This window comes from Rattus norvegicus, chromosome 17 (assembly GCF_021556685.1).
Source record: "Rattus norvegicus strain SHRSP/BbbUtx chromosome 17, alternate assembly SHRSP_T2T, whole genome shotgun sequence".
In the NCBI taxonomy this organism is placed as follows: domain Eukaryota; kingdom Metazoa; phylum Chordata; class Mammalia; order Rodentia; family Muridae; genus Rattus; species Rattus norvegicus.
The window spans coordinates 37,482,402-37,503,375 of NC_141550.1; the positions used below are offsets into that span (position 1 = coordinate 37,482,402).

General features: G+C 35.8%; 1 protein-coding gene across 2 annotated transcripts; it reads left to right on the forward strand.

The window, feature by feature from the left end:
- Positions 1-2,190: 2,190 nt before the first annotated feature.
- Positions 2,191-8,089, forward strand: Prl8a7 (prolactin family 8, subfamily A, member 7). Of its 2 annotated transcripts, none has more exon segments than NM_022537.1 (6): positions 2,191-2,282; positions 3,619-3,794; positions 4,550-4,588; positions 5,388-5,495; positions 6,527-6,706; positions 7,617-7,988. In NM_022537.1, coding segments are annotated over 6 exon segments (723 nt in total). In that variant the 5' UTR covers positions 2,191-2,251; the 3' UTR covers positions 7,806-7,988.
- Positions 8,090-20,974: the final 12,885 nt, after the last annotated feature.

Genomic DNA, 20,974 nt, shown 5'->3' on the forward strand with positions numbered 1-20,974 from the left:
AGACATGGCACCCCCAGTTGAGGAATGGAGATACCCCTCTTTTTTCAAAATAATTGATACAGATTTGTACCTGTCTAAAGGAAATACAGGGACAAAAATGGAGCAGGGACTAAAGAAAATGGCATCAAATTACTGGCCTAAATTGGGATCAATCCCATGCACAGGCACCAAATGATGATACTATTCCTCATGTTATGTTGAGCTTTCAGACAGAAGCACATGGCTGTCCTCTGAGAGGCTCAACCAGCATCTGATTTGGTTAGATGCAGATACTTACAACCAAATATTTGACTGATGTCCTGGACCCCATAGAAGAGTTAGGCATAGGATTGAAAGAACTACAATGGATGGCAACCCCAGAGGAAGAACAACAGTATCATCTAACACAGACCCCTCTGAACTCTCAGATTCTAAGCTACCAACCAAAGAGCATACGTGGGGTAGTCCATAGCCCGTTGCACACATAGAGCAGAGTATTGCCCTGTTTGGAAAGACTGACAGAGGATGTGCCTAAACTGTAGAAATTTGTTGCTTCAGAGGAGTGTGATGATAGTGGGATGAGGTAGGTGGGTAGGTGTTTTGGAAAGCACCCTATCAGAAGCAAAGAGGAAAGGGAATGGAATGATGAACTCCAGGATGTGTGAATGGGATGGTTGTAACCTTTGCAATGTAAATAAATAAAATAGTTAAAAGAAAAATGATCTGTTAGAATATACATACATGTAGGAAATGGGGTTCCGGAGAATAATATTTTTTTTATCTTTATTAACTTGAGTATTTCTTATTTACATTTCAATTATTATTCCCCTTCCCGGTTTCCAGGACAACATCCCCCTAACCCCTCTTCCTCTATATGGGCTCCCCTCCCCTTCTATATGGGCTTCTCCTCCCCATCCTTCCCCCATTACCACCCTCCCCCCAACAATTATATTCACTGAGGGTTCAGTCTTGTCAGCACCAAGGGCTTCCCCTTCCACTGGTGCTCTTATTAGGCTATTCATTGCTACATATGAGGTTGGAGCCCAGGGTCAGTCCATGTATAGTCTTTGGGTAGTGGCTTAGTCCCTGGAAGCTCTGGTTGGTTGGCATTGTTGTTCATATGAGGTCTTGAGCCCCTTCAAGCTCTGAGAATATATTTTATTGAATTAAATCTCTGAGATATTGGTGACCCAGAGATCAGAGTTACTTTCCCAAGTAATATGGTACACCTAGGCTTTTGAAATCTCTCATGGCATTCTTGTAGCTGTATTTCCTTTTGTATAAATATTAGACCTAACTGATTTGCCTATATTTTTTAATGAGCAAGTACTCTCTTTCAACAGTATTAGCATATTTTGTTGGCGTTGAGTTAGAAGATCCCTCGATGTTGATTAGATGCAAATATCTGGAAGCCACTATGGCATTGGCCTTTAAAGAATTTTCACCAGTGGTGCTATAGCAGAAGTGCTAATATGAGTGGTAAATTTATGAAAATATGCTCATTAGGACAATCACGTTGCAATTATTACTGATGCAGTTAACAAAATTCTGACATGATTAAGAACAATTGACAGAAAAAAACTACATTTGTTATTTTTAAATAATGTGTGGTATGTTCTCAGAAGATATATTGTCTAAAGAGAAGTTAATGGAGTTTTTGTGTTAAATATATCCCATTTATTTTAGACTGACATCTAAATATCTAATTCAAGCATGCAGATTATTATAATTGTCAGCTTAATTCACAGAGAAACACTCTTCAGAGTAGCCAGTAATTAATGGAGAGGAATCATAACCGTATGGATAGCTTACTAATGCTCTGGTATGATGGTCAAATGTTCAATGAAGAATATTTTTCTGTCAATAAATATTAGAAAAAAGGTGAAACAAAAAATGTAAGAATCAAAGGAATGGGAAGTAATCATGGACAATGCTGTCCTCATAGTCTGACATGATCATCTTTAATCAGGTCACTGAGATGGCTTTAGAGTTTTAAAAAATAGTTTGAACAGGAATCAACCTGTAGGAACACGCAAAAAAAATCCAGACACATATCCATTATAATGTAATAAAACAGTTAACATTCCCTGAAGATAAATAGACATGATTGTTGAATGAGTGTTTCTGTCTAAGACTTCATGCTGTCACATGGTTATTCATACCCTTGGGGTTATTCGCTAGAATATATAGAGTCAGGAATCTACCTGGATATATAACTCCAGTAAGCAGATCTCCAGAGACAGAGCTCATCCTGATTTGGAAGTCTTCAGCAATGGAGCTGCCATTGAGTCAACATTCCTTCTGTAAGTAAATCCCTCTACCCATATGCCTCTCTTATTAAAAGTATTCATTCAATGGTCCTATGAGTTTATTTTAATGGAATTCTTTATTTGGAATCTTTGATCTTCTATCTGGCATGAAGAGATATTTGTTCATAGATTTCAAGGAGTAGATTTCTACATAGACTTTATATTAACTTTTAAAATATTTTTTGAAAGAAACTGTACAAGGGTATGGGAGACAATTGGATTAGTAGTTTTCATCATTCTTTAACTTGAGACATGTTGCAATGTTCAAATAGAATCTGTGCTGTCTCCTCTCTTGAGGAGACAAGAGAAGGGAAAAAGGGTTCCTGGTGTCCAGTGAGTAGGACTGATGGAAATTATTTAGCAACTTGCAATACATAAAATAACTTCCAGAACAAAAATAATACATCTCAAATAGAAAATGTTTTGGAATTTTAGAAATTGGTAAATATTGAGCATGTAAAAAACAGTGGATTTAATTAGTCTTATCTCAAGGATGAAGAAAGAGAATTTTGATTGTCAGTAAAAAGTACTAATGGTTGATGTTCTGACTTCTACTTTAGTCAATGATAAGCCGTTAGAAAACAATTTGAATATGTAAGTCTTATCCAACCTGAATGTGTTCAGACTACATTTAGAGTCTAATCTGCTGACAAAATTATTGGGCAGATCAACTTTAAAAAGAATGATCCTAAGTTTTGAGGAAAAAAAAATCACTGATGGAGTTTTATCATACATTAGGAGTTCTAAGTTGATATTATATATTGGACAACATCTCTTCAACTCCTTGTTAGTATTCATAGTCATTGTATTTACTGTCCAATGTATAGAGGAAGCAAAGAAGTAAATTGTGGTATCCCTGTGCCACAAATTTATAAAACATTGAGATCAGATATGATGATTAAAAACTGCACATTCTTCAAGAGTTTGGTCTCTGAAAAATGACCTCACCTTCCAATGATGCTAAACCATCAAACACTGACTTAAAATACAAGTACAGAACTAATTTTAATTTCAGATATTTGTAAAATTCAGAAGCACTTCTTAAACAATACAAAAAAATGTGAAATTGCCTGCTCTTCAAACTACTATTCAGAAAAATTTGTTTACTTGCCTACGTACTGTATAGGCCTTTGCAGACATTGAATTTAATATCAACATGATGGAATAAAATTAAAAAGAAAATCAAAAAACCCACCCAAACCAAACAACAACCACAAGAACATCAACAACAAACTAAAAAAAAAATCTTTGGCCAGATACAACTTTCCTAGTTCAAGGAGAAGGCCGATTAACATACCATCTCTAAGTGGGTTTTGTTTTTACGTAGCAGGCAAACTCCTGCTCCTGGTGGTATCAAGCTTGCTGTTGTGGGAAAAAGCTGCATCAATTCCTGCATGTCTTGCAGAAGAGGGCGGCTGCTGGAACCCCCTTGTGGAAACATTTAACAGTGCCATCCATAAAGCTGAGACGCTCTATGACCTTGCTAATCAGATACATGTAGAGCTCGTAAGTACCTCGGTCTCTAACTAATACTTGAACTGCACTAAAATCTGAGTCACAAAATATCATGACACACATATCAGAAAATTCAGCTTCATAGGTAAAAGATGCCCCGACTACTGAAACAAGGACAGAGCCAATTGGACAGTTTCATGAATTTCATAGAATCTAATGCTATTAATATATTTTCTCTATTTTATTAAAAAAATAAAAATAACTATGGTAGAAATTTTTAAAATATGCTTGGGGAAGAATTTTCGTTTCCTGTTTTTGTATTCAGGATCATGTAATTCTATTACCATGCTCATTTAGCACATTGTAGGTAACTACTGTAAAAGATGTGCATTACAGTGAACTATATATTTGTAACAGAGATAAAGTAAAACATGTGAAGAGGCAAGAAAGAAGGAAAAGGTGAAAGGAAGGGAGGAATAAAAGAAAGAAAGAATAAAAGAAAGAAAGAAGGAAAGCCTGAGAAAAAGAGAGAAAGAAAAAAATCTAGACTCTCAAGAAGTCTGTAAATACTAGGAATTTGACTTTAAAGATTTTCAGTGACAAGAGTTTGTCCAATATCAGAGCAGGAATAAAAGTGTATCCATACCCATTTGGCGATTGTCATTTCTCAAGGTCAGAAAAAAAGAAACTGTAGAAACAGGACAACCTTCAATATGATGGGCATGAATGTGTCTCTGTTTGGGATATACCTGTTGTCCTATTTTTTACTGACTACTTGTTATTTCTCTCCCCTTAAAATGACTCAGTACCAAAACAAATTCTCATCTGAACAGTTTTCATCTCTTGTAAGTACCTTACTTTCTTCCATTTGCTTCCCAGTAAAAGTCTCATGTCAATGATTTCACTTTCAAAGAGAAAGCATTATACAGCATTTTTATTTCCTGTTTTTAATTTTCAGTGTTTCAACTCTTAACCTTCACAGAGATTCATTAACCTTTCATGAATTAGCTGATTATTTGAAATAAAAATTCTAAAGTACATTTTAAGTAAATTAAATATTTTACTAATCATACAATGACTAGTCCAATACATGATACTAATATTTTTATATTTACTTTCTTTGAGTTTACATGGATTTACTGTAAAATAGATTATTGTTGTGAAACAATTTCACTCTAAAATTATTATAAACATGCCCAGATATCTTCTTTAGTGTTAAATTAATCAATTTATAATTCTATTGTCTGGATAAAGAAATGTCAGTATATATTGACAGAAAATAGGAAGGTTAATAAATATGTTGTATGGCTTTATGCTGAATGTTGAACAATGGTGATAATTAAATCACTTACTTCTTCTTAAATTTAATCCTTTAAGTGTCTACCATCCTGAGTGTAATTTTCGAAAGTGAAGAGGATAAGTGAGTAAGAGAGGAGGGAGTTAAATATTCAAATGTTAATAAAAAACAAATTAAATTGCAGGTACAATGTATAGACACAAAACTATATGATGGTTTCTTAATTACTTCATATCTACATTTTATGAATTACATGTGGTAAAATTTACAAATCCAATAAAACACACTATATTCTGTTCATGAAGTTATTTGTGATTTCTGACCTCTATTTTTTGTGTTATTTGCAGAATTCACAAGTGATTAGGAAAGACAAGACTGCTCTCAGAGCTGGAAGTTACTGCCATTCAACTCTCATAAACACCCCAAATAAGGAAAATGAACATATAAATATTGAAGTGAGTTTCCTTTCTGGGTTTTCCACAGAATTCCAGAAGCAATACTTTGATTTTTTGGTATTGTCAATTATTACAGGCATTATGATAGATAAAGAAATCATCCATGCAGAAAAATGAAGATAAAGCATAGAAAATAATCACATTATAGAATTGATAAATTTTAAAAATAATCAGATGACCCCAACATATGCATAATATACCATTTAGAGAATGATGTTTTGGAAATGACCAACTACTGGAATTTTACTTCATATTTTTAGGATCCTTTGAGCTAAGTTGACTATCCATAGATATACACCCATTCCACCATCAGTTATAACAATATGGCTGTGTTTATTATGTGTTACTAATGTGTTCCGCATGATAGTATTCTATCTTCCTGAACACTATTCCACTTCTTGATTTTCAAACCTATTCTAGTTCTAGTTCTATTTTTACATATCTCTTCATCCTTCTAATATTCTCTATGCCTTAACTGAAAACTGGATGAGCAGAGCAATCCTGTGAAATATTAGTTTTTTTCCTTAGGATGCAGCAATTGCCAAAACCATGATAAGAAGGTCTGCATATCTTATCAGTTCTGTTATAGGATATGATTTCGTTCTTCTCCTGTACATGGTGTACATAATTCCTTTATTGAAAATTGTTTTAACTACTTACCATGCCTCTGTCTATCATGAGTCAAAGTTTTTTGGTCCTGAGGGAGTATTAGCAAAAACCATTTTATAATTTGATGAATAAATAAACGAATAATGAAGAACTCATTGGAAAGGAAACTGTTAGAATTGAATAGGAATAACAAAATATGATGACCTAACCTCAGGAAAATGCTTATTGACAAGACCCATATTCTGTTTTATTTTGTAGAAAATACACCAGATGTTTAAATACTTCCATAGTATGTAACATCGATACGTGTTTCATATACACATAGTAAATACATGTTTCAGTTCAGCTTCTTTCCATGGACATTGCAGGTATCAAATCTGCTAAAACTGAAATTTATGCAATGGCTCAATTATGTCTCATAGATCAAAGAGTATGTAAAAACTTTGATCAATTTTGTGGGTGCCTGGATCAGCCCTCTATACCATCTAGTGCTTGAATTGAGTGCCATGCAAGATGTCCCAGAATCTATCCTCTCTAAAGCCAAGGAAATTGAAGAGAACAACAGACAACTCCTGGATGACCTTAAGTGGATACTCATCAAGGTGAGCACTTCCCATTAGTTACTTTCTCTCATAAAGTAGGTAGGTTGTCAAAATTAACAACAAATCAATTCTGAAATACGTCATCTTTCCAGAGTGAAACATAGATATCTGATCTTGTTCACAATCTTTCAATAAGACTGTTGTTCAACCTGTGTGTCATAACTCCTTTGAGGGTCAATTAACCTTTTCACAGCAGTCATATAACTGATATTGGGCATATCAGGTGTTTACAATTACTCAATATAATTTTATTGTTGGGGGTCACCACAGTGAAGGGAAATATATTAAAGTGTTACAGCATTAGAAATTTTGAGAACCACTGTTCTAATAGTTTCCCAGCATCTCCAAGTTTTTCAGATGCTTCTTATCTCTTTCCACCCTAGGGATCAGAATGAAACAAAGATGTTTCTCTTAGGCAGTTAAAGGGCAGATGAAAAAAGCTTTGGTCCTTCAATCACATTCATCCCTATCAAATCACCATCTGATCCTCATAACTTGTCAGATTTTTATACGTAGACCTCATGGAAGTTAGATTTAGTAGAATATTCGTGCAAATCAGCTTCTGTGAAATACGTATGAAAGAGCATGTAATAATTTCCTGAGTAACTGATATGAGCTCTGCCAATGGCCCAGAATCAAACAAAATTTTCCTACTTTCCCCGTGCTTCTAAAAGTGCATATTTCCTCTGCAATTAATTACATGTTAGAAGAAATTCATATGAGTATTCACCACAAATTCTAAAAGTCTAATTGCTTAAGAGTCTGTTGGTTTAGATACATTAAAACTCATAACTTTGATGGAAGCAGCACATTTCTGAATGTACTTCACTGATTGGACACAAAAGAAGTAAGAAGAAATGACCACTAACAATGTAGTCAACAAGTAACTGATTATCATTTTGATTTTTAGGTCTCTCCTACAGAAGAGATGAAGGAAGAATTTCCCAGCTGGGAACACCTTTCTTTCTTAAAATCAAGTGGCGAAAAATCTAAGTTTTTGGCAATGTTTAATCTTTCAAACTGTCTAGGCTATGATGCAAAGTACACTCTATTAAATCTCAGGATATTAAAATGTCTCACAACTGGGAAAGATTGCTAAGTGCACATTTATCATGTATGCTTTGGAGATGCTCTATGACAGTTCATTCCTGTATTGTAAATTGTATACTTTTCAAATGCATATGTGGGTATAGTGTGACTCCTTTAAAAAAATTCCCTTTGGAAATGCCCAAATCTAAAAAGTCTTTCCTTCTTTTATTCATTGAATAAAATATATACCAATAAAGTTTGGTTGATCCAATAGAATATTTCACAAATAATAGATGTTAATCTAAAAAAACATTAATGTTTACATCAATAAAGTCACATTTATTTCACATAAAAGTAATGAAAGTCAAGTTATTGTAAACAAGGTATAAATCTCATTAACTGATCCATTATCCTATTCAGAATTATAAAAATAGTAATGCTTCATGACATTCATATTGTCCTTAGAAAACTGTGTTAACACTGAAAGCACAGTCAATCTGATACAATTGCTATCTGATACCACAACCTCAAGAGGACTTAGAGGGAAGGAGGCAAGGACTAGGTGTGATAAAGATACAATGAATTCATATATATGAGATTTCCAAAAACTTGATTTTTAAAAAATAAAATCTTCTAGGTTGCAAATATCAGTGGTAATTTCTTCAAATTGTGTCATAAGTCCAACTATAACTTTGCTCTACAAAAGCACAATCACAGATATGTTCTAAATGTTTGCTTTGTGTCTAACAAGTATTTTGTTGCTGTATGGTATTTAATAAAATTACATATTTCATATGATGTGTAGATTAAAACAGTAGGAGCCTTAAGATTGACAACATCTTGGGTTGTCTGCCATGAAACTCTGATGAAGCAACAAGTGTCTGTCATTCTGGATATAATTGTTTGGACACTCACTTGAACACCAATCTGCACAACTCAATCTGCACAACTGCTATAAATGTACAGAGTTTAGTTAAAAATGTTTAGTCACTTCATACTCTTTGGTTTGTAGTTCAATCTCTATGAGCCCCCATGGCCCAGAATAGTTGACTCTGTAGGTCATGTGATATTCTTGAATTCTCTGGCTCACTCAATCTTCCCATTCATCCACTACACTCCCATCCTCTGCCTGATGCTTAGCTGTAGGTCTCTCTATCTGTTTCATATGTTGCTGGTAGAAGTTTCTCAGGAGACAGTTGTGGTAGGCTCCTGTCTGCAAGCGTAGCAGAATATCATTAATAGTGTTAGGGGTTGGCTTTCTTCCAATAGGATAGGTCTCAATTTGGTCAAATCTTTTGTTGGATTTTCCCTTAACCTCTGTTCCATAATTATTTCTATGCATCTTGCATGCAGTACATTTTTAGGGGTGGTAAATGCATTTGTGGGTGGGTTGATGATTCATTCCCTCCACTAGAAGTTCTACCTGGCAACAGGAGGTGACTAATTCAGTCTCCATAACCTGAAATGCTAGGAATCTCAGATAGCTGACTCCCATAGACTCCCAAGTGCTGTCCCTGTTCAGGTCTCCAGCTAGCAGGAGAGATGCTCCCCACTGATTTCCATTCACACTCCAAGCCCTGTATTGTTACCCCTCACTCCACACCTGGTTGCCATTTTCATATTACTTCTCACCACCTTTCTCAAGGAATTCTCTTTCTCTATCTATCTCTGAGGACTATTTGGTTTCCCCTTCTAAGTGAGATTCACACTTCCACATTTGTTTCCTCCTTTTTACAGTTTCTCTGTTTCTGTAGATTGTATCAAGGTTATCCTGCTCTTTATGGCTAATGTCCTATTATAAGTGATTGCATACAGTACATTTCTTTTGATATCTACATTAACTCACTTAGGATAATATTCTCAATTTCCATCCATATTTCCTTAAAAATACAGGATGTCTTTGTTTTTAACAATAAAAATTTATTTCATTATATAAATGTTCTATATCTTCTTTATTCAGTTTCAGTCAAGAAACATGTAGGTGGTATCTAGTTGTTGACTGTTATGAATAAAGTTACTCTGAACATAGACTGAGCAAGTGTTCCTGTTGTATTGTGAGAAATATTTTGAGTATATGCCCAGGAGTTGTATAGCTGGGTCTTGAGTCAAATATACTCTCAGTTTTCCTAGAAACTGCAAAATTGATTCCCAAAGTGGTTGTACAAGTTTCACAGCATGTGCTGTACCCCGATTTTTTGACATTACCCATTTTAAACTATGTAAAATGGAATCTCAGGTTCATATTGATTTGCAATTCTGTGGTGAGTTACCATGAACTGTGCTTCTGGGTCATTACACATTCCTCTGCTTAGAATTCTTTGTTTAGCTCTGTACCCCATTTTTAAATGGGATTATTTGATTCGTAAATTTCTTTATATATTTTGCATAATAGTCCTCTATCAGAAGTAGGGTTGGTGAAGATGTTTTCCCATTCTCCAGGCTGTCTTATTGATGATGTCATTAGCCTTACAATTGGTTTTTAGTTCCATTATTCCCATTTACTAATTACCTTAATGCCTAAGACATTGGTGTTCAGTGCAGAAATTTGCCTATTATAAAATTGTGCCCAAAGCTGTTCCCCACTTTTTCTTCTATTAGATTTAGTTTTATGTTGAGGTATTTGATACACCTGGACTTAACTTTTGTGTAGGAAATTAGATATGAGTTCTTGAATATTTTTACCTACAGACATCCAATTAGACCAGTACTATTTGATGAAGATTTTTCTATTTTTATTTTATAGTGTATGGTTTTGGAAAATCATGTGTTCATACATGTGTGGATTTAATTCTGCGTCTTGGATTCTATTTCATTGAACAACTTCTCTGATTTTATGCCTATACCCTGTGGTTTGAAATACTGTTGCTCTGTAGTATAGCTGCAATAAGAGAAGTTGATACCTCTAGAAGTTCATTTATTATACAGGATTGTTTTCACAATCCTGTGTTTATTTGTTTTTCCATAAGAAATTGAGACTTTCTTTTTCAAGTTCAAGATTTGTCTTGGAATTTTGACAGGAATTGCACTGAATTTTCAGGTTACATTGGGTAAGATGGCCACTTTTACAACGCTAATCCTACCGAACCATAAACATGGGATCTGTTTCTATCTTGTGATATCTTTCTTAATTTCTATTTTATAGACATGAACTTCTTGTCATACAGGTAGTTACAGTTACATCAAGGCATTTTATATTATTTGTGACTGCTGTAAAGGGTGTTATTTCCCTCATTTCTTTTCTGCATTTTCAAACACAAGCCTGTGTTCAAATATCAGTTTTCTGCTCCTCTATGTGATGTGGCACAAAAAATTGTACTTCATCCAGATTGGAATTCCTTTAAAGAAATATCTAATTGCATCTCATATATAGTTTTTAAGTTATTAGGAGATATCCTATCTTTGCTTGAGGACATAAAATCTCTTCTTTGGCAGAAGTTTATACGGTTGACATTCTATTTAAAAACAGCACTTATAGTCATTCAGTCAGACATTCATGAGTAGGAAACTAATCCTGTTAATACTGAAAACAATGGTAATATGTTAAATATTTGATTTTTTTCAATCTAAGGTGGTTGTGATTTGGTTGCTGGGAACTTACCTTTTCAAAAGCTGAAGTTATGAGTTTATATCATTGTCATATTTTCTTAAAGGAAATGGGATGATAGAAGGTAACCAACAATGTTAGTGATGTGCAAGGATTTCCAGTGTCAGTTGAAATACCATCCTGATAGATGGAAAAGGCAAACATGAGTTGAAATGAAAAGAATTATGCAATATGGAAAAAAAGGGAAAGACTTGTTGAACCAAAGAAGTGTTCATGAACTCCAAAATACCAGTCAGGAACCAATTCAATGCAATTGCACAAGTGTCCTTCTTCAAAAGCTCGAACTTTGCCTCAACCCTTTGCCAACCAGTAAGGTGGTTTGGGTGGAGAAGAGCCCCAAACACTCCATGAGGAAGAATTTTAAAGGAAGCAGCACGTACTGGTGAGTGTTTTAACCTGGCAAACACTGAATTGAAGTGCTACTATGGTCTTCATCATAATTAGATGTTGCTGGCAACAAAACCATAAAACTAACTTTTGATCATTTCTTAATTGGTTGGTGTTAGGCAGGGGAAGACTTATAACCTGGAGGTGCATATTCGTTGGGAGAAATAATCTGGAGACTGGTGGGAGTTTCAGGTTAGTTGGTGAAGATTAACCTGGATATTTTAGATCTTAGTCTAGACACTTGAGTGAGGCAGGTTTTTTTTGGGGGGGTGGGTGGGTAACTTGGTAACTAATGTTAGGTACTGGCATTGAGTTCAAACTTAGGCCAGATTTTCTAAAACAGAGTCAGAACCCCAAAATTTAATCTCTCAGCCCCTTTTTCTCATTGCCTAGAAGGCCCATCCATGGGGCTTCCTGAAGTTGATAGACTTTATTATGGGTGTTTTTCTGGTTTTACCCCCATGAAGTCCATTTCCCAATAAACTCCTGGCTTGGTGCCCTAGTACCAGGGTTCTTCTCATTGGCAACTGCATTAGACAATTGACAAGCTTTATACGTTTTAACAATTTCAGCTATTTTTCAATTGGCATCTCTAATTCTGGTGCGGGACTGGCAGACCAAGTCCTGTATTCTCCTGGTTCCAATGTGTGAAGTACAATAGATCATTTTCCATATATGTAGACCTATTTTCTCTGGTACTATTAGTATGCAGTTTGCTTTCCTCCACCATCCCTTATGACACTAAGACATGGGCAAGTTTTTGGCCAAGATCACATCTTTTGAATACTTAAGGTTGTCAGGAAGTATAGTATCCCCAGGATCCAAGAAAGTCAAGGGCAAGTGAAGTCCAATAGTTAGGCCAATGTTTTGGGCTGCTTTATCTGCCATATTGTAGCCTTCTGAAATTGCATCCTTCCCTCTACAGTGTCTCAAGCAGTGGATGATAGCAAGCTTTTGTGTAGGCCTCCACAGAGCCTTTAGTAGGGAGAGGATTTCCTCTTTATTTTTGATAGTCTTTCCTTCTGCTATCAGATGTTGTCTCTCCCTATAAATAGAGCTATGTATATTAGCTGTAGTAAACCCTTTGGGTAGGGTTACCAGTTCAGGTTTCTGGGCTAACATTCCTGCAAGAAGTGGCTTTAGAGGCTACTGCTTCCCCAACATACCTTAGTCCGTCTTGAATATGACTGTTGTAATTGATGAACAACATTGTTGTTGCATATATTAAGGAGGTATCATGCAAATCTGGTCTGGTCCCATGAATATGAGACAAAATATCTAAGCAGTAATAAAGGGGCCCCATCGAGGTCTGAGTTAGGCAACAGAGTACTTGGGCTTATGGCAGCTGGGGCCCGAAAAGTTATGCTGGGGGCATTTAAGAGGAGAGACTGGTAATGAATCCTTCTGACATCATCCTTAACCAGGAGGCCACTGCAGTGACCCAGCTGACACCAGGGCCCAAAATCTGAGTATGTGTCACCAGGTTTAGAGAGTTCACCTGTGGTTGACACAGTAAAGCCTTCTTAGCAGAGGCTCAATAGTCCAAAATTTTAGGTCCTCCAAGAAATCCTGTGTCTCCCTCTGACATTTTTTTTTTGTTCCTGCTGCCACTGGGAAGTCATTTATAAACTGTAGAAGATACTTTAGGTTTTATCAAGATAGAATTTTGGACTTTATTAACTATCAAGTGATTTGGTGGATTTCCCCTCTAATTTTAGGGTTACCCTGTGCTTGGGTAACTGGTTGCTCAGAGATGAGTAAAAGCTGTGTGACCTTGCTCCTAAGTTAGTTTTGATTGTCAAATAGAGATGCTAACAGCCAATAGCTTGGTAGAAGAGACGTAGGCAGGGTATAGGGTTCTTGGGCTTGGGGTTCCGAGGAGAACCGTAACAAGAAGGAAGAAGGTGCAGGAGGAGGAAAGAGAAATGCCATGGGTTAGGTAAGTCATAAAAACATGGCCCTGAGGTGAGTGCAGCCTAGATGAAACTTAGAAAGCAATAATTCAGGGTTATAAATAGAAAAGTAGATTCTAAGAGCATAGAGGTTTATTATCTGTGTAGCTTTTGTGCTGTTTAAGGTATATTATAAATATAAAAGTTGTATGTGTTTTTTATTTGGAGCAAAGGTGGTGTAGAAATGCCATTCTGGGATGAAATACTTTCTATTGCAGAACTTCCATTTCTCGGGGGCTGGAGATATGCCTCAGAAGTTAAGAGCACTGACAGTACTTCCAGAGGTCTTGAGTTCAATTCCCAGTAACCACTACAGAAGGTGGCTAACAGCCATCTGTAATGGGATCTGATGCAGTCTTCTGGTGTGTGTCAGAAGACAGCTATAGGATAGAGTAAAAATAAATAAATCTTAAAAAACAAAACCACTTCCATTTCTCAGCAATGACAAGAGAGAAGTTACTTATCTTCGTTGTTGAATTAGAATGAGATATAAGAACTGTCGATTCCCTTTGTACTTGTTTTGTGCCCAGCTTTATAATAATTTGTGATTAATTGAGTCACAGTCTGTCTACAGTAAACTCCAGGACCTCCTTGTTGAAGTTGTAGTCTTCAGTCTAGGGCACTGCAGTTGGGTAGACAGAACCTCGTAGAGGAAGTTATATCACTGAATGCTTGACTTCAAAGGGATATCAAGACTGTCTCTTCTTCCCCACCTCTGCTCTGGGTCTTTTTTTTTCTGATCATGAATATTTGACTAAGCTAACTCTACCATACTTGCCAATAACATGATACGGTATGCTTCCCTAGACCTAAGTGGCAATTGATCAATCCCGTGGAAATTCTGAGCTAAAATATGCCTTTGCTCCTTTTAAAATAATCCTCCCAGGTATTATGTCACAGCAATGCAAACATAACCAACCTAGTGTCTTCAAAAGTCAGCTCTGATTGCATTGTCCCTTTATATATTATAATCATAAAAAGGTCAATGAACACGACATAGTTTTATATGTCTATTTCTAAAACTTTATTCATCCTAAATGAGTGCTGACTTCAGTCTTCCCATCTAATCACGTGAAATGCAAAGTTCAGTGGCAGAGTTCTTTTTCCTAGTTTTGGAAACTGTTCAGAAAACAGCCTCTTCCTTGTGAAAAATCACATGTCATCATCACTGTTCATTGGGCAGTAGAGGCAGACAGGCTTGACACTTCCAAATATCTCTCCCAATATTTTTACATATTCTTGAGATTATAATTATATCACTTGTCCTTCACATTTCTTCCCTTGAAATACTTTCACATATCATTTACTGCACTTTTTCAAATTTATAGATTTTTTTATTTTTTCATTTATTTTTTGTACATATACATAAAGTAAATTATTTATTATACATGCACATGCACCCCCACACACACGTAAAACCTCAATCTCTATAAAGTTCCTTTAATATCCGATCTGTGCTGTATATTTGTTATTGCATACGCAATTGCTATATTCTTCACTGAGGAAGACTATTAAAATTAGTTCTCTGAGAGAAAATATTGAGAATAGTTTCATTGTAGGGGGCTATATTCATATACATAGCCATAACTACCTATGATGAAACTACTTTCAATATTTTGAAACTATTCTCAATATATATGCAAAATATAAATAAACATATATACTTCATATATATAAATACATATATATATACATATGAACAAAATAACTAATATTAAATTACATAATTATTCGACACGTTATAAAAGTAAATTTTGACATATACATTTCTAAAATATATATCATTGTATTTTTGAAATATTATTTCCGTTAGTTTCATTGTGTCTCTGTTTAGTTTCTGTTTCCATGATCTGTCCATTGATGAGAGGGTGTGTTGAGGGATTTGTGGAAGGATATTGTTTAAATTTGTTTTTTCATGAAATATCTTGGTTTCTCCATCTATAATAATTGAGACTTTTGCTGGGTATAGTAATCTGGGCTCGCATTTGGTTTCTCTTAAGGTTTCTCTGACATTGGCCCAGGATCTTCTGGCTTTTAGAGTCTTGGTTAGGAAGTTTAGCAAAATTCTTATAAGTCTGACTTTGAATGTTACTTGAAACTTTTTCCTTACTGCTTTTAATATTCTTTATTTGTTTTGATTATAATGTGATGAGAGGAATTTCTTGTCTGGTCTAATATACTGGGGTTTCTGTACGCTTCACGAATGTTTATGGGCTTCTCTCTTTTTAGGTAAGGGAAGTTTTCTTATATAATTTTGTTGAAACTATTTACTGGTTCTATGATTTGGGAATCTTTGCTCTCTTCCTTTTTTTTTTTTTTAACATGGTATGGTTTTGCTTTTTATTTGTTTGTTGGTGGTGGTCTTGTTGTTTGTGTGTGTGTGTGTGTGTGTGTGTGTGTGTGTGTGTGTGTGTGTGTGTGTGTCCTTTGCTCTCTTCTATGTCTGTTATTCTTAGGTTTGGTCTTTTCATTTTGTTTTGGATTTCCTGGATGTTTTAGGTTAGGAACTTTTTGCAACTTGCATTTTGAATTTTCTTTGACTTGTAAATGTTTTCTCTGGTATCTTCTACACCTGAGATTCTTGTTTCTATCCTGTATTCTATTGGTGATGTTTATATCTATGACTCTTTTTTTTTTTATTAACTTGAGTATTTCTTATATACATTTCGAGTGTTATTCCCTTTCCCGGTTTCCGGGCAAACATCCCCCTCCCCCCTCCCCTTCCTTATGGGTGTTCCCCTCCCAACCCTCCCCCCATTGCCGCCCTCCCCCCATAGACTAGTTCACTGGGGGTTCAGTCTTAGCAGGACCCAGGGCTTCCCCTTCCACTGGTGCTCTTACTAGGATATTCATTGCTACCTATGGGGTCAGAGTCCAGGGTCAGTCCATGTATAGTCTTTAGGTAGTGGCTTAGTCCCTGGAAGCTCTGGTTGCTTGGCATTGTTGTACTTTTGGGGTCTCGAGCCCCTTCAAGCTCTTCCAGTTCTTTCTCTGATTCCTTCAATAGGGGACCTATTCTCAGTTCAGTGGTTTGCTGCTGGCATTCGCCTCTATATTTGCTGTATTCTGGCTGTGTCTCTCAGGAGCGATCTACATCCGGCTCCTGTCGGTCTGCACTTCTTTGCTTCATCCATCTTGTCTAATTGGGTGGCTGTATATGTATGGGCCACATGTGGGGCAGGCTCTGAATGGGTGTTCCTTCAGTCTCTGTTTTAATCTTTGTCTCTCCCTTCCCTGCCAAGGGTATTCTTTTTCCTCATTTAAAGAAGGAGTGAAGCATTCACATTTTGATCATCCGTCTTGAGTTTCGTTTGTTCTAGGGATCTAGGGTAATTCAAGCATTTGGGCTAATAGCCACTTATCAATGAGTGCATACCATGTATGTCTTTCTGTGATTGGGTTAGCTCACTCAGGATGACATTTTCCAGTTCCAACCATTTGCCTACGAATTTCATAAACTCGTTGTTTTTGATAGCTGAGTAATATTCCATTGTGTAGATGTACCACATTTTCTGTATCCATTCCTCTGTTGAAGGGCATCTCGGTTCTTTCCAGTTTCTGGCTATTATAAATAAGGCTGCGATGAACATAGTGGAGCACGTGTCTCTTTTATATCTATGACTCTTGATCTCTTTTCTAGGTTTTCCATCTCTAGGGTTGTTTCCATTTGTGGTTTATTTTTATTGTTTCTATTTTAATGTTTAGATCTTGGATGGTTTTGTTCAATTCCTTCACCTGTTTGGTTATGATTTCCTGTATTTCTTTAATGGATTTATGTTTCCCCCTTAAGTGCTTCTATCTGTTTACCTGTGTTCTCCTTTATTTCTTTAAGGGAATTATATATGTCCTTCTGAAAGTCCTCTAACATCATAATGAAATGTTATTTTTAAATCAATATCTTGCTTTTCTCGTGTTTTGGAGTACCCAGGGCTTGCTGTGTTGGGCAAACTGGGTTCTGATGATGCCAAATAGGTTTAGTTTCTTTTGCTCATGTTCTTGCATTTGCCTCTCACCTTCTGAATATCTCTGGTGTTATCTGGTCTTGTTTTTGCTGACTGTAGCTTGTCCTTCCTGTAAGCCTGTGAGCCTGTGATCTTAAGTTTGTCAGCAGTCCTAGGAGACCAACTCTCTCTGTGTGGAATTTGGGTACAGGGTTACCTCCAAGAAACAGATGTCCCTGGCTGCTTAATGGTTTCTGCGTCCTTTGGGCTTCTGGCAGGAGACTTGAGCCAGGTACTGGAGCAATAATGGTGGTCTTACATTAATCTTATGTGTGTCAGCACTCCAATGAGAACAGCTCTCTCTGGTCAGGATGTGGGCCCAGAGAGCTGTGCCATAGGGTTAGATCCAGAGCACAGATGGAAACCAAAAAGATCCTGTCAGTAAAAGAACAATAATACTAAATAACCAGACTCCCCAGAGCTCCCAAAACTACACCAGCAACCAAAGAGTACATATAAAGGGACCCATGGCTCCAGCTGCATATGTAGTACAGGACGACCTTATCTGGCATCAATAGGTAAGAAGCACTTTGGTCCTGGGAAGGCTACATATGCCAGTGTACAGGAATGCTAGGGCTGTGAGGCAGGAATGGGAGGGAGCACTCTCATAGAAGCAGGGGAACAGGGGATGGGATATAGTGTTTATAAAGGGAAAACTTGGAAAGGGGATAACATTTGAAATGTAATACTCCTCTACAAGTTAGAAAATGAGTTTGTGATTTCTACTGCACTCCCTGCCATACTAGAAACAGATCTTTTATAGGGAGACACACCTGGTAGAAATGTGATGAGTGGTGCTGCCTCACTGCAAGGATATTACAGATGTCCTGACATCCCAAACTTAAAAATAGACTTGCGGGTTCCTTATCTATTTTTGTGAAATCACCCAGAATTCATGGTGTTACCTAAATCCTTGGGAACTAAAGTGAAGAATTGTAGAATGATGTGAATATAAAAGGACATGCCAAGCTCCTCTTATTCATGTAATTCTGACTGAATCACAGAGGAGAATTCTTTACCATCAACCAGATGTATAACGTGTGTTCTGCCATTCCAAAGATTCTGGAAAAATGTCCTTTAATGACCTACTTACAGTTAGCAATATAGACATATTCGTTACAGTTAGCAATATAGACACTAAGCACATGACTACCTACCTTTATAAACACTAAAACTTATTCTGTAAGGAAAATTGCAATTTACTTGTTTCAGTATAGATCAGTTTCTTAACTTCCTTTAAGCAACATAAATTTCATGCTATGCTTGCTTTCAGATCACTTTATTATTCCAAGACTCTGCTTAATAGAGATATCATGGATTTTGATGACATTTCTATACTACAGAAGGAAGGCCAATAAATGATAACAAGGAAATAAGTGCAAAAATGGATTGGACTAAATAAAGTGGGGTTGTGTGGCCATAAGAGAATATAAAAAGGCTACAAGAAAGAACGTGAGTCAAGTTAATGTTATGAGGGATAAACGCAGGTATAATTAGGGATTTGGTAAAATCTTAATCTACAATCTATAATATTCAAGGCAACAAATTTAGTCTTTTTAAATAAAAAGGAAGCAAAGGAGGCTTTTGTCTTTGACAAGCTCATTCTGCATTCAAGCAAAAAGGTGCAATGCAGAAAAACTACACAGACTATACAAGTACATGGAGATTGAAGAATACAATCCTCAGTGTTTCACTGAAGAAACCAGCAAGGAAATTACAATGTTTCTAGAATCAAATGAGAGTTGGGGCACAGATTACCATGCCTTTATAATTTAACTTAGCTAATTCTAATAGGAAACTTTATAATTAATAGTGATTTCAATATTGCATTGTAACAATCTAAAATAAATAAAATGACAATTCACTTCAAGTCCCTAAAAGACAGATCCAAATATCAAGGAAGTAGATGAAAAGAAATTATAGAGACCTGTGCCTGAATTCATACAATGAAAACTGAGTGGATAATATGTGGAGTTGGAATTTTTTGAAACCATAAAAAAGACTAAAAGGTACAGAATCAAACTAACAAATAGAGTTGTAAGATTCTAATTAACAATTTAAGAAATGGAAATAGTGGGTGCTTATGACAGATTTCAATGACATGTAGATGAGCATTGGGGATTGTGTGGAAAATACACATTCTAAATGAACTAGAATAGATAAATTTTGGAATACTAATATTTTGAGTATAGGCTTTTAAACCATTTGTTGGAAATAGGAGCCTCTACAGTAAATGACAATTGAAAATTTGGGTATAGACATAGCAAACACCATTCATATCTTGCTCTTAAAATCACAGCTACTAGTAGACCACTTGACATTAGGACATTAAAATCAATACCTGCAGCACAAAATACTACAGTAAGTATACATATTAAGAGGTATTCTCAGATCATCCATCATGATCAAGTAGGCTTCATCCCAGGGATGAATATATGGAAATATATCAACATAATCCACTATGTAAACACACACAAAGAAAAAAAAAACACATGATCATCTCATTAGATGCTGAGAAAGCATTTGACAAAATTCAAGAGCCTTTCATGTTAAAAAGTCTTAGAAAGATGAGGAATTGAAAGCCAATACCTAAACATAGTGAAAGCAACATAAAAAAAAAAAAAAAAAAAAAACCAGCAGCCAACATCAAACTAAATGGAGAAAAACTTGAAGCAATTCCATGAAAATCAGGGACTAGACAAGAATGCCCACTTTCTCCCTACTTATTCAATATAGTACTTGAAGACCTTGCCAAAGAAATCAGACAAGAAAAGGAGGTCAAAGGGATATAAATTGGAAAAGAATAAGTAAAGATGTCACTATTTGCAGATGATATGATGGTATGATTAAATGATACCAAAAGTTCTACCAGAGAACTAAGCCTGAAAAACAACTTCCGCAAAGTGTTAACTCAAACAAATCTGTTGGCTTCCTCTACTCAAAGGGTTAAAAGGCTGAGAAAGGAATTAGGCAAATGACACCATTCACAATAATCACAAATAACATAAAACACCTTGCTGTGATTCTAACCAAACAAGTAGAAGATCTGTATGACAAGAACTTCAAGTCTTTGCAGAAAGGAATTGAAGAAGATCTCAGAAGATGGAAAGACCTCCCATGCTCATGGAGTGGCAGGAGTAATATAGTGAAAATGGAAATTTTGCCAAAAGTTATCTACAGATTTAATGAAATCTCCACCAAAATTCCAAATCTATTCTTCATAAAGTTAGAAAGAGCAATTGCAAAATCATTTGGAATTAAAAAAAAAAAAACAGGATAGCAAAAACTACCCACA